Source organism: Coturnix japonica, chromosome 2, assembly GCF_001577835.2.
Source record: "Coturnix japonica isolate 7356 chromosome 2, Coturnix japonica 2.1, whole genome shotgun sequence".
In the NCBI taxonomy this organism is placed as follows: domain Eukaryota; kingdom Metazoa; phylum Chordata; class Aves; order Galliformes; family Phasianidae; genus Coturnix; species Coturnix japonica.
In genome coordinates this window covers 50,723,908-50,738,890 of record NC_029517.1, presented here as the reverse complement: position 1 = coordinate 50,738,890, position 14,983 = coordinate 50,723,908, and the positions used below count along the sequence as shown (strand labels likewise).

Here is a 14,983-nt window from a genome sequence, read left to right as displayed (position 1 = left end):
ATGCCTTCTGGTTTTCTTTGCTAATGCAAGTGTCATGTGTAAATGTGTTTTCCTCACATGAAGATGGATTTGAATGAAGCAGAAGAAATCATTTCTAAAATAGAAAACCTGTACAAACAGCCATCTTTCTGGAACCTTCTACATTCTCTCCCTCGCCTTGAGTCAAAGAACGTATATACAGAAGATGGATTAGCTGCCATAGCACAATTTCTAGAAATTATTAAAAAGTAAGTACTTCTAAATACTCTTTTAATAATTTACCTGAAGTTCTTGCTCTACTTAATCAGTATTCTTAACATGCAAGGAAGGTGATTTTTTCTGTTGACCACATGCTGCTTTTATAGAGACATTTTGAGTGCTTCTCTGTCCAGCTCAGCAGTAATTCGCTAAGAAAAAAGTAGCTTCATGTTAGAAATGGCTTTAAACTTCGTCATGTGTTTTGGGATTCTTCAAAAGATTATTTACATGTGAATGTGAGGAAAATCAAGATTTGGATTGTTATCAGCTCAATATGTATGGTAGCATTTGGACAATACCAAAAAATGACTCCATTGCATTTCTCAAGACTCTTGTTTCTATTACAAGAAAAGAAGTAAGCAAAAAAGCTAAAGGACTATTCTAGGTATGACAGTTTCTGTCTCAGGTAAAGAACATTCATTCTGCAAGGTAAAAGGGTTCAGAGAGAGAGAGACCTATGGTATCAAAAGAACAGAGTATAAAAAGCAGCTACAGGAACTTTCATTGAACTAAGGAAACCTTAAAGTCAGAAATACGTTTGCCAGAGTAGGTAATCGTAATAGCTGATAAGTCTGTTCACTGAATTCAGTAACAATTTCTTATAAGGCTTTGGGAGGTCAATCAAACCTGTCTGCCTTTGCAAGTCTGGCCACAGACTTCACCAGCCTTACTCTGTGGGCAGCTGAGGCCAACAGATTTCTGTAGAATACAGAATGCCAACTGTTGCTACTTACCCGCTAACATCTCATTATCTTTTTTTGTAGTAAAAAAGGCATGAAGTATATAATACCATAAGATATTTTTTGAAACTGTGGAGTAAAGATGTCTGGGCTCATGGAGTGGTGGTAAACTGAAATCTCATCTTGCTGGCAACTGGCCATGAGTGGTGTACCCCAGGGGTTGGTAATGGGGCCTGCCCTATTTGTTATCTTTATTGATGACCTGGATGAGGGCACTGAGTGCACCCTCAGTAAGACTGCAGATGACGCCAAGTTGGGAAGAAATGTCAATCTGCCTGGGGGTTGGAAGACCCTACAGAGGGATCTGGGCATGCTGGATAGCTGGGCTCAAGTCAATACCCCCCCCCAAAGCAAAAGGCTTTTGAACATGTTCAGAGCTCGAGCGTTCCTAAGACAGAAACTTGACCATAAGCTTGTGGTTATAATTTTAATCTTCTTCAGCAACAATGGTCAAAGATGAGAGTAACCACTAGCTGCTGTGCTGGGTCAAGCCACTAACCTGATAGTATGATCTCAGCAGTGCTTTCTTGTACACTGTGTTCATAGGGAGGTCAGAGTGAGAGGTGGGGAGAAGGGTGTGAGCTGATGTGTGGGCATTTGCTGACAGCTGGGTCAGTTCACAAGGGATTAATGGCAGGAGACTCAGCTTATGTTTTTTATTTTCATTTATTATTTTATGGCTTTTTTACAGTGCTGGTGCCCTTGAATGACAGAATTTTCCTTAAATAATAACATTTGGAAGGAAAACAAAAAAACCCCCAATGCTTGCCTTGCTACTGTCCTCATATTTCTAACTTACATTTCTAGACAGAGGTCCTAGTTCAAGCAGAATTTAGTTAGCAGAGAGGATTTTAAATTTACAGTTTCTCCTGCTTCCTTGTCCTATACCATCCTTCTTATGTTCTCAAAGGAATTTAGCAGACAGTAGCCCACTAGACAAAAAGAGACCACTAACAGCCAACCCGAGAGCTTACCAGAAAAGAAAAAAGAGAAAAATTTATTTCTCCTTGTCCTGTGTTTTCTGTGAGGGGACAGTAAACTGTCTGATTGAGATGTGTTCTGGTCCAGCACTTTTCGCACCTATTCGGGTAACTTAGTGTTGCTGTTTATTCTCACTTCTTAAAGAAGTGTTTCTTCAGCTGTTGATCCAATCTAAAAAAAGCAGATTTCTTTATTTGATTAGTAACAGAGGAATACATCATGGGAAATAACTGGAAAGTTTAACATAAAGTTTAAGTGGTAAATTACAGCTACATTAACATAAACAAAAGTTAACAGCTAAGGGGACTGAAGCTGGTAGTCCTAAAAAAATTCAACAAGTGCATTTTATTTGCTCTGTTTAATTTGCTGTGAGAATAACTGTGCTGTTGTTTGAAATGTGTGTTTTTTATTTTTTATTTTTTTTTTGTTTATTCCTCAGCAGTTTTAGTGGAAATAAAATAAGCACTCTATATCCACCCTGCTGTTCTGCTGCAGGGTAGACTGGGAGAATATCTGTGATGTTTTTGCACTCTTTTGGTTCTCATTTTTTAACTCATATTTCCCTTATTTTTCTGTCCCTTGTTCCTGAGAACATTTATATATCTCTTTGATTTTATTATTGAAAAGTGGGCGAAAATCTAATTGTAATATCACCATGTGATGTTTTGATTTAAAAATGTAATTTAACAGAAATTTATTTTTTCAGCAATAACTATACATTTTACTATTCAGCTGCTTGAGCTTCATCTTTTTCCATTAAGCCCCTTCAGTTTTGTGTGTATGGAGAGCTTGAAATTTCTTTTTTGTTTTATGTTTGCTTTCAGTATCTTAGCATCATTGAAGGATTTAGCTGTGATGCCACTGGGACAGACTTTCCATGAAGTGTTGAAAATTGCTCTGAATTTAACTGCTGCATCAGTACAGGAGAGGAGCTTGGAGGGTAAGGAATTCGTTTCAGATGTTTTTTTCTGTTTTTGAAAGTAGCTCATGAACACTGGGAATCTGTGATAACTGCTGAGATGGATGCTGCTAAGATCCTAACATGAAAAGTCTAAGTATTGAGTTAGCACTAGGGCAACATAGTTCATTTATTTATTTGTTGACCTCGTGCTAATAACTACATTTCATCTGACCATGACAACTTTTATGACCTAATGTGTTGTGCTTATAATGATCATCCAGTGCTGAGTTTTGGAGAAAAGATATGTCACTACAAAGAGCAACCTCTTCCATTTGATAGAAGGATAGCATCCTGCTTTAGAAATGCATGTTAAACACTATGGCTGTTTTACTTTTCATTCTTTGGTTGGTATCATAAATTCTGATCTTAGCTGAGAGGCATACTGATAGCAAAGAAGGCAGAGATTAGTTTGCTACCTGTCTAGCTCTTATTGCAGTGGTATTCTGCAGTGCCATGCTTCTCTGTGGGCTAGACAAGACTGAGAGCTGAGTACAAATTACATCATTGGCCCCACTTACTAGGACTGTTTCAAGGCTAGCTAAAATGAAAGCAATGAAAAATGACTTGCTTTTTTGCATGCCTCTTAGTGTGTGATACAGCCTTCCTGCAAATCCTTGGTGATCTCTGTGTCACTAGGTTCAGAAATGGAAGACCTGTTTCAACTACTGTTCTCCTAGTACCCTCTCTATCAGAAATAGTTCATTTTAAGCCCATAAGCTTTGTGCTTAAAGGCATACCATTGCACAGCTACATGTATCTGAGCATCTAGTTCTGAATGGCAAACTGCTGGATCTGCTGTTAGTTGCTGTGCAAGGTCATCTTGTCATGATACTATCAACAGCTGGTTGATATAATCAAATTAGCTGCCCTTTCCATGGTTCTAATGCAATTGGGACTTTATCCAGTGAAACAGGTGTTAAGTTGCTTGTGTTTGTGCTCTTCCCTCCAGAAGCTGGAAACATCATCCATAGACCTCATGAAGCTTGGTTTATCGAGAAACAGCATGAACATAAGTTCATATATTAACAAGGGTTTATCTTTCTTTCAGGTTTTCAGTATAACCTTTCTCTAGAGGATATTTTGTGGAATCCACATGCTGTCAGAGCAGAACTTGAGTCCAGATTTGGTTTTGATGATCTTCATGTTAAGAAACTTCTAAGTTATACAGCACAATTAAAAGAGGTAAACAACTTGAAAAATGTTGAAAGAAGATAAAGAACTTAGTTGAATGTTACCAGCCAAGCTTTAAATTTGAATCCAATTGCAAGCTTTATTCAGCAGGTATTTGCAACATTATATGTGGTTAGCTAACAGCATGACTAATCACTTGATGCCATCTATGACTAAGGGATTACATTTCCTATGAACAATCAAATGATTGAATCAAAAGACTTTGTTGAATAATGATGTTAAATTTTGAGTTGACCCTCTGAATTGTGTTGTCTTATAGAAGTTGCAGTGATGAATTTATTTCCAAGACAATCAGATAACAATCACTTGTAGTGGCAAATCACTTGTTCTGAAATAAATCTATAGGTTGTAAGAAATGAAACAATGTGTAAAGAACAATTCATTTTTTTTTAATTGAAATTACAGAGCAAGTGATACTGAGAAGGTGTGAAGCAGCTTTGAGACTGCTAAAAATCCTGTCTTAATTCCCTTTGAAATAAATGTTTAGCATCAGCTAGAATTTCTATATACTAACATTCTGATAGATCTAGTTGTATATATTAATGAATCTGTGCTTCTCTGGAGTTACTACTGAGTAGTACAGCGATGTCCTGAACTTATCTATTCCTGCAGAGAATTTTGTGTCTTACTTCACTAAACTTTTAAAATAAATCCTAGACTTGAAGTTGCCTGAATTCATTTGACAGCCAGCACTTTTCACCTTTGTTGAGCAGAGAATGCCCATCTCTTGTGTCTACATCAGGGCTGCTGATGTACATTTTCTTAGCTGTGTGGTCTTGGTACGAATTTACTTGACTGATGATGTGTCTCAGTGATCTGTCAAATTTTGAAGGAAAAATTTCATCTTATAGATGGCTTTTCTGTTTCTCCTGGTTCAACACGGTGTCTTCTGCGATGTTCTGCAGAACACTTAAAACATCTGTTACATTTCTATGGAAGTCCAGTCTTTTGAATAAAGCATGCTGGTAACTGTCAGAAATCAATTTGCTCTTTACCAGGTGTAGTCTGGAGTTGTTTTTGTGAGCAGCTCATTATAAAAACAGCTGATCTGCATGAGTTATTTTATATATATTAAAAATATGAATTATTTTATGTATTATTACTATATGTATGTATATATTATATGTATGGGAGAACAGATGGACTAGATGATCTTGTAGGTCCTCTCTAACCTTGTGCTTCTATGATTCTATATTAATGAATAAATGAAAATAAACAAAGCTCCCTTTGAATAGCCTTTTAATGGCATCATTGATGGCCAGTGTGATCAACTCAACTGAGTATCTGACAGCAGTCTGCTACCCATGGTAGGCTGTGTAATCCCAGGCCACTCACTTATTGACTATTTGTAGATTAAGCCAATACCTTCATATTGTGTGCTTGTGTTAGGGCACTGAAAGCCCTCAAAATATATGAAAAAATGCACTCAAGCTTGAACAACTTCTGTTCCAAGGACTTCAGTTCTGTATCTAATGTCCAAGATGGTTTGACGTCAACGCAGCTGCAAGACTTTCAGTACGTGTACATCATACAGTTGAAAGAGGTTAGGATGGGAAGCACCTCAGAAAGACACTATTAGGAAGATTTAAGATGTACTAAATTATTTTAGAAAGCATTCATAAAATTTATATGATCTAGAAAAATAAGTCTTTCAACACTGAACTTAGAAGTCAGGCTATCAGGAGAAAGGTCATCCCCTTTGGTCACACTGCTGAAATCAGCCAACTTCAATTTAAATGTTGTCTGCTGTATATAATCATTGAGATGGAGCCAACATACTGAATGCTGTATACATCAGTAATTTGTATATTTGTGAAGTTGCTCCTGTATAATTATTCCAGTGCAAAATTATAGTGCAGGTATGCTATGTAATTGTCAAGTTATTTCTCTGACAAAATGGGTGTTGAAGTAGCAACACTGGTGTAGATACAGGATGAAAATTCCTTGTAGATGAGTGTTGTTATTCTGCCTGGTGCACAGTTATCATAATGGGGTTGTGGTTATTTTGCACAGGAGTCTGCATTTGGGGTACCCAAAAACACTAAGCTGAATTAAATGAGCTTTGATGTTCATTTTCATTAGGTAAGTAAATTGATAGCAGAGTTAACACTCAGTAGCTCTCTGACAGACTCATCCTTCTCTTGTGTCCCTGCCAGATTCCTGAAGGAGAGACACTGGAGCAGTTTGTGTGCTCTGCCCTGTCCAGTGTGCCAGGGGATGAAGCAAACAAAGAGAATAATGAAGAAAGCTGTATTTCTACACAGCAAGAAGCCAAACTGTATCTCTTCTATGCTGTCAGCAAGCTCAGAATCTATGCACAGGTAGACTTCAGGAATTTAATCTATTAATTTTGGTATGTAGGCTGTCAACAGTGGCTCTTAAAAGATTTGAGTTAGGTATTAAATATTGTTGCTGTGAACTTTTTTTCATTTTACTAATAACAGAAAGAAATAATTCTTATAAATAACAGTGACAGTGGAAGTATAATCTATTACCATCTGTTAATTTAATCAGATTTTCTCATTAACTCAAATGCAGGATTGAAATTGAATAGGGAGCATAGTGCAACATATGCTGCTGCGGAGTTCTGACAGAAGGAAAACCAATTTACTGTCTCACCTGAGCCTGTATTTGGGCAAAACTGAAAGTGGAATACAGTATTTATTTTTTAATTCTTCTCCACTATCTCAGGCAGCAGAGACTGAAGTGTGTTGAGGTGCAAATAAGAGTAAATCACTAGGACAGCATCTTCAAATTCTGCTCTGGCAAAACAGGGCATGCGGTCTCTATGGTGACAGATGCTCCTTAAGGAAAACACTACTGTTCTTTCATTTCAAAACATGTTACCTGTCTATTAACCTGCCCTCTTGTGATTTTTGCAATGTTGTCTACAGGAAGCATGTAGAAATAGAATTTCTTTAAAAATGTAGCCTTCATTTTCTCCTGTAATAAAAAGCATACTGGTCTATGATGACTTAAAATCATCACTTACTGTGTTTGCCAAGTCTAATGACTATTTTAGTCATCCAGTAATAATTTCGGGCATGGTTTATAGCTGTTTGTGAGGTGATTTTGCTATCATAAGGAAGTACTTTCAGCTCTGGGAATTCCCTTGGTGAGTTGCTTGTATTTTACAGCAAAATTCTGTTATAACCACTAGGCATTTAGGAAGGATAACAGCATAGCGTATGGGGGCAGTCCAAGGGCTTCACTAGGCTTTGATGGACCATATTCTGGGCTACATAATTGGGGCATGCCAGTTTCTTTTCCATTCATTTGTGTAATGGGACACCCAAAAGGATGAGGCTTCCCCCTTTATCAAAGAAACAAACATGTACACAACAAAAAACATGCAAAGTCTGTATGTTGTCTAAGTATGCTTTGATTCTTTAACAATGTGTGTTCTGGTTTGCCTTCAATCTGTTAGGTATTTCAGCAATGGTTCAGCAGCAGCCACTCTCAGGATCTTCTTTCAGAACTTGAAAGAATCATGGCTGATTTAATGTCTCAGCTGCTAGAAAACAAAGAGGCTGGGAAAATTGTCTCAGAAATAAGTACCCTGATCCGGCAGTGGGATAAGAAATCACAAGCTTATTTTTCTGAAGATTATAATGCACCTCATGATCTGTAAGTTATAGTTACCTTTCTACAATTTGTGTTAAAGTTCAGATTAAACTTAATATTTATTTTCACATCACATTTAGTCTATTTCTGAATTCCAACTCTTTCATGATCTTATTTCTCATTCTGTAATTCAAAACCTCATATGCAGTCAGATAATTGCTTTAATGCATACATGTTTTGAAAAAGAAATTTGATCTGTGATTCATATTATTCCTACTTTAAAGGTTTAGTAGAAGACCTGAGTACATTATCAGGACTCAGAGAAAGAAGCAGCATGATGAATTAAGGGCTGAGTGCTTTACCTTGTTTTACAGAGCATCATTCCCACAAATCATTGCTGTGATTTGGTAATGTTTCTCATGCAGGTCTTCCACAGGATCTATCTACTCATGCATAGCAAGACCAGTGCATCAGAACTGTATTGGACTCTTTGTTGTAGGAATTGTACGTGTGTTAGTTTTTTAAAGGAGATCTTGAACAGAAGACTACTGTGGAGACCAGAATTATAGTGTAATACTACATCTTGGAGGATAAATGTGAAAGTTATAAAGAGCTTCTCTACCCCCACAAGTAGATGACCTCACAGCCCTACGATCTGTGGATTTATTTCTGTTTTAATTCACTTACAAAGTGGGCATCGTCCTTTTTCCATTTACAAAAATATCTGAGTAGAAAAATAGAAAAGCAACTTTCCTAAGCATACAAATGAATGTGAAGTTTAAGCACAGAATTTTATAACACAGCTGCCCCTAATGGAGTAGCAGCCAGTGCCTCTTTTTGCCAGCTTTAACTATTTGTAAGCAGTTTTTCTTTTTTTAAAATTTCAGTAACTTGATGGAAAATTAACTTTTTTTTTTTTTTTTTTTTGGTGTGGAAAACTTTTCCATGTTTTGCTGTGAGAAGAAGGAAAGGAGGTGATTGCATGTACATCTTTCCTTGTATTAAAGTTTTCATCCTTTATGGAAATTAGTCTGAAAGAAGTAGACTTGTTCTTTAAAACTAGTTGCATTCCGAAATTGCGATGCTGATCAGTGACTGCTGGAAATCAGAAAGGTTCTTCGGTGTTCTGCTCCTTTCTTAGTGTGCCAAGGCTTCTGTAAAATCTGTAATCTACTGTTGAACAATTTGACTGCAGTTCTCTCTCAATAGTTAGCAGATGTTTTGGAATTTAGTTTGTTTTTATATGAGGAAACTGCTATACTGCTGCTTTATAAGAAGGTACAGATGATAGAGGGTCTGTACAGTAATAAATAACAATTTTCCAGCAATTTATATCTTTTTACTTATGGCACACAACAGTTTTGTACTCCACTCCTTTTGTTTCCAGAATCCTATATCTGAAGAAGATGCAGGCTGTGCTGCAGGCTGTGCCTCAGTGGTCTGTTGTGAAGAGATTACGTCTGGTAGATGGAGCTCTGAGGAATGTGGTAACACAGTACTTAAACTTCACTGACGGTAAAGATGCATGGTGGTTACTCGTTACTTGCAGTGTCCAAAGGCATTTATTGCAGGGATCTGCTTATGTGTTTGCATGTGTGTGGCAGCCTTGCCTCTATTGGGCTGCTGGTTTTGGCAGACCCTGACATGACCTTCTAACATTTCTGGGATTGTCTTTTATTTGAGAAGGGTGAGATTACAGCTTTACTTGGATGCTCATGGAACTAGGCAACCTTTCTGTACTTCAAAAGAATTTGCTAGCTAAATCAGTAGTTACATATGGAAAGTGTCCAATTTTTTTTTACATTATTAAGAACTAGAAACCTGCAAGGAACCAAAAATCACAAAAATCATGAAAGCTTGCTGAAGTCAGTGGAGCTGTTCCAATATAACTGTGAAAGAGGATAAGATCATGCTTTGTTGGTGTAATAGTACTGTTCTTTCTGCTGCCTCTTGAACCTTTTCCAGTAAGAGGGTGCAGGTGCAGGGAGCACTCTTTAAGATGATGCTTGATGATGATCAATCAGCTTGGAACTTTTAACTCTCCATCTGCTGTGTTTTTCAAACCATGTCGTGCATAGTTTACTTTCCTACCCCTGAATCATTCTGTAGGTTACATATTTTTTGTATGTGGTGATGGGGAACTGTCTTACAGAAGCTTTACGTAGCCTGGAGAAACTGGTTCCCTTTTCCCAAAGAAATGAATCTGTGCATCTGGACATCAAAATGCTTTTTGTGGAGCTAAAACAGGTATGCTGTCATTTGTTGTCTGTATATTAGCTCCCATAAGGCTGCACAGGGTTATTTTGGGGGTGTGTTCTACTTGCTAAGTAGAGTATCTAACTTCTCATTTTGCAGCATTTTAGTCCAACTTTACTTCACACTTCTTTTGGTCTTTTAAATTTTATATTGAATTATGAGTAGTTAAAATGGAATGTTAATTAAATCTGTTACTCCAATGCATTTTTAAAATAGCAGTTTATTCACTACATTTTAGATGTTGATGAGCAGCTCTTCCTATGTCTGTGCTGATGTGGTTACAATGTTTGGGAAGGCCCTCAGGCATCCACAGATTTCTGATTCCACTGATAATTTAGCCATATATATGTGCACTGGCAATGACTCGGAGGAGGCTTTCAAGCAAAGCAACCAGCTCCAGTCACTAAGGGAAGCTGTAAGTATTTGAATTCATCTTGTTTAAATTCTGTTTGCAGTGTCTTATTTATATTGGGATTACAAAGTGACATAAATTAATGAGGGCTATAGCTTGCTCCTTAGTGTTTTCTATTAATGAGTGAGTGTAACTGATTACTTAAACTGATTAGAATGTGCCTGGGGAAGAAGTATACGTGGTCCTGTGGGGTAATTGTGATGTTTTATATGAATTACATAGCTGCGTTTTCCAGGGAAAAAAAAAAGATTTGAAACCCTGCACACTATATGTGTTGTATGTTGGCTTTCATGAACACTGTTGCAAAAATCCAAGAATCAAGACCAGTATCTCAGGGGAGTTTGCCTTTTCCTGGTTTCACACTATTGCTCTGTTTACCATGAAAGGTCCTGCTTCTGCAGAAGGTAACTCAGGGACAACAGAACCTGCCAGATTCAATAGTGGATGACTATTTGGGATGGCAAGAAATAGAAGAAGAGCTAGCTGAAAATTATGCTTATTACTGTGAATCTAATCCATTGCTGAGCGCAGAGGATGTCCATTTCAGCTCTTGTGAGGAACAGCTTCTATTCTCACTGTATGTATCTCTCAGATGTACATAAAGATACTGATGCCAGAAAGGAATAAGGTATTACAATGAATAAATGAATAGCTCATAGGATTAAACATCTGTTTATGATAAACAGATCTCTATATCAATAAATAGCTTTAAAATAGAATACGGTATTATTATTCTTGCTTAGCTATGTGAAGCACGAGCATCATGCCATTAATGTGGAGTTATGTTTACTGTGGAAAGATGTCCAAGATCACAAACTTATCTGTCTTCTCACCAATTTGCCTGGATTACTGACATGTATGAAAAACTTAACAGAGGAATTTACTATTAAAGTAATGGTACCATTACTTTACTAAGCATACAAGAATCTGTCAGAAATTTCGTGAACTGAGTTGGCAGTGGAGATTAAATCCACAAATGTTAATAACCTCTTAGACTGTAGGAAATTTTATATTACATTTTGTCCCTATTGCTGTTGGATGCTGGTTGATTGCCCCCTGTGTTTCTAAGTACATTTGAAATTGCCAGCAAGACCAATAGCTTTACAATTTTTTTGTGAGCATCAAAAATACTAATAGAGCTAAGAGGCTCCTGGGAGTGGAAGTTTGTGTTTAAATAACAATGAAGAGCAAGAAACGCTTTGTTATTGCTTGCTATTGTTATCCAGGGTGTTCTGTTTGCTGATTAATGCTAAGGCACACCCAGGACAAGAAACAACATTTCTTGGTATTGTTTTCAATTTCAAAATGTTACTTTTGAATAAGAGAACCTTGTTGATGTCTCATAAAAAGCATTTTACAATTTCTTTCCATTCAAAAACCTCTGTGTAGTGATAAAGTCGTGCTCAGAGTGGCATAATAACTGTGCTGCTTCAGTAAAGAAATGGGAAAAGGAGTGTGGCCTGAACATTGGCCTATTTGCTTCAACTGTTTTCTGAAGTCAATAGCACTGTCCATGTACATAAAATAGTATTAAGTTTAGCTAAATGTTTGCAGTGAAACTGCACGTATTCTCAAGCTAATTTTCATTGTAGAGAAATCATTCGATTAACCACACTATCCTGGTTCTCTGTGTCACTTCAGAATTAATATTACCCTTGAAGAATTTTTTTTTACTTTTGAGGAAAACCCATACTGGAAGTATTTAACAATGTTTGTCCAGTGGATGTGTGAGGTAGCTCAGTACACAGATGAGGAAGCAGGCTCCACAGGAGATCAGTTTGGTAAGTAAACATTTACTTTCACTGCACAAGGGTTTATTCTGGTTGTTCTATGTTTATTGTAGAGGACAGTATTAGAAAGGGAGAAGTTGATAATTTTAACACTTCTAAGACTGTGATTCTGTTTTCAGTAATTTCACCAAATGAGCAAACTGTAAGCAAAAAAAAAAAAACCAAAAAACAAAACACCTTTGTAATGTACTAAGCCTGACTTGGGAAAGCATCTGTAATTTTTAGTGCTGGATGGAAATTTTTTGGATCATCCATTTCTGCTGAGAAAATTCAAACTGGTTGAACCTGGTTGGAGTCTCATTGTTTTGCAGTGGTATTCTGTCAGGAAGACTTATCAAGTCCAGATGGCCACTATGTAAAGATATTCCTGGACTGGTTTCAAATTAGTTGGTGAATTTGTACTTGATTTCCTTCATCCCATCCTGTATTGTTTCATATGCCCTGATCCATCTGCTGTTAACTTTCTTGAGATATATTAGTTTTTTCTTATTTGATCAGAAAGAAAACTTTCTATGAAAAATTCTCTGGTGTCCCCAAAGGAATGGGAGAGATTTTTGCAATTTTAGATTTATTTCTAGCAAAATCTTTGTATTATTCTATTCAATGTTTTCTGGTGCAAATGGGCTAGGTAGGGAGCATGGCACCATACAGCTGGTCCATAGAGATAAAAATATAAAAAATCTCCCTCAACATCACCCTTCATTTCCTTTAAGTATTATCACCATGTTCAAGTTGCTTACATTTATTTCACCACTTACATTTCCATCTTCTGAAGGACTTAGATGGCTTTTTTTTTTTTTTTAACAACAATTATAAAGATTTATGAAAGGTCTTGATCTTGCTGCACGAATGTTTTTTTTTTGAAACATTTTCCTTTTTTTCCCTCTGCTATTTTGTTTATAAAGCTAATCAGAAATGTGTTTAATATCTTCCATCAGTAAGTGGGCTGCTAAGGGATGAAATGGAAAAAAAAATCAAAGAACTGTGAAAGAACTAGTGAAATAAACTGTTCAAACATGAACTGATTGCACACTTTTTTAAATCAATTATAGTCCAGGTATTTTGGATTTCTAGGTATTGATAACTGATTTTCACAGCACTGCTTCCTTTTTTTTTTTTTTTTTTTTTTACTAATTCCAAGGAGAAAAAAATAGTAAAGTTTACTGAGTGCAGCACTAAGTGTGCTTTTTACATAACAAAATTTATTCTTCTCTAGTCTTTCTGCAGTTTGGTTCAAAATATGTCTTCTACATTTCCTCTTTTTTTTTTTTTTTTCTCTTCTTTAATGAATCAAATGATACAGGCATGTCTTCTGTTGAGCTTATATTAATTGCTTGTGTATTTCATTTGTTTGAATAACTGAGTAGAATTAAGACAAAACCCTTTACTAAAAATTGCATATTTCATTCTTTTAACATCTACTTTAATGATTATCCACACTGAGAGAAATGCAAGTCCTACTACATTTGTTAGAAGTTTTTCAGTTTGTTTCAGTGTGAGACGATAGAGTTGTTCACGAAGTTTTCTTGATCTGTCTTTCGGTATTGAAATATTTCTTTTTTTGCAGGTGGAGTAGAAGCATCTCTATGTTCTAGACAAAAGCTTGGTTTGGAGACTATCTTAGGTCATTATTTATTAGTATTTCTGCAAGATTTACCAGATTATTCCTCATTCATTTCATGGGCACGGTAAGGTATTGAACTTGTCAATACAATTTCTTTAGCTGTGGGATCATTACTCCATCTCTTCTTTGGACACTTGTAATTCCTGAACATAGTTGCTGTGCCTTTTTCTTCCAAATAGCATTTGCAGCTATTTAGCTCTCTATTTTAATCCCTTGTTTGGCCTGTAAAATGGAAAAATAAACAAAAAATAACCCCACCATCACTGCAATTAAAGATGAAGAACTGAAAGTTTAAAAATGACTTCAGTATACTTTGGAATGTTGCCTCTACTGTTTAAACAGGCCATGTAGTGCTTTTCATTCAAACAGAACTTGATAGGCATTTTAATTTAAAATGGGCTCTAGAAGCAAGTAACTGATTTGGGTTTTCAAAATCTTAGATGATTTTGATATTTAGGGTACAAACTAAATGTTTGTAAGTAAATGCAAGATCTGAAAAACTGTTTCTAGTACATGCACTGTTCTCTCTCTGCAATTGTACTATAAAAATGGACTCAAAATCACAGAATCACCAAGGCTGGAAAAGACAAGATCATCCAGTCCAACCATCCACCAGTTAGTCTTCTTCTTACTGTTGATGTATTTGTAAAAGAGTTTCTTGTTCCTTTTTACCCCAGCAGCCAGGTTGACTTCAAGCTGGGCTTTTGCCTTTCTGATTTTCTCTCTACACATCTTAACAACTTCTCTGTACTCTTTCTGAGTTGCCTGTCCCTTCTTCCACAGGAGGTAGATTCTCTTTTTCTCCCAGAGCCTCAAGAAGAACTCCCTATTCATCTACGTTGGTCTTCTTCCCTCCTTTCTTTCACTTTCAGAAGTGTTCCTTCTTGATGAGCAACCAGCTGTCTTGGACCCTTTTAATTTCACAAACATTTTAAATGCTGTGTGTCTGGCTTTCTGCTTTTTAAGTACTAAAAGAACTTAGTTTAGAAGAAACTAACCTTTTCCTCAGAACATGTGAGGTACTTAAAACAAAAGGTGTTTGACTCTTTGTGGCTTAATTGCTTGATTATAATTGGTGATAAATGCACTCTTTTGTAATGTAGATACTGATATTCAGGTTTTTATTTGAATGCCTGTAAATTCTCATGTTTTTCTGCTGTGTTTTTGAAAACCAAAATGATCATCAGCTAAGCTATTTCAAGTCTTATAGTAATTACTTTTAGACTG

General features: G+C 36.4%; 1 protein-coding gene across 1 annotated transcript in view; it reads left to right on the top strand.

Annotated features, from left to right (window-relative positions):
- The window catches only part of ABCA13 (ATP binding cassette subfamily A member 13), a 164,803-nt gene that overhangs the window by 14,253 nt on the left and 135,567 nt on the right, over nucleotides 1-14,983 (top strand). The window contains exons 6-16 of the mRNA XM_032442584.1: nucleotides 64-227; nucleotides 2,783-2,898; nucleotides 3,968-4,101; nucleotides 6,267-6,443; nucleotides 7,538-7,737; nucleotides 9,062-9,269; nucleotides 9,784-9,921; nucleotides 10,169-10,345; nucleotides 10,729-10,919; nucleotides 11,984-12,123; nucleotides 13,700-13,820. Of these exons, the coding sequence (XP_032298475.1) occupies nucleotides 64-227; nucleotides 2,783-2,898; nucleotides 3,968-4,101; nucleotides 6,267-6,443; nucleotides 7,538-7,737; nucleotides 9,062-9,269; nucleotides 9,784-9,921; nucleotides 10,169-10,345; nucleotides 10,729-10,919; nucleotides 11,984-12,123; nucleotides 13,700-13,820 (1,766 nt within the window). The remainder of the gene's footprint in view (nucleotides 1-63; nucleotides 228-2,782; nucleotides 2,899-3,967; nucleotides 4,102-6,266; nucleotides 6,444-7,537; nucleotides 7,738-9,061; nucleotides 9,270-9,783; nucleotides 9,922-10,168; nucleotides 10,346-10,728; nucleotides 10,920-11,983; nucleotides 12,124-13,699; nucleotides 13,821-14,983) is intronic.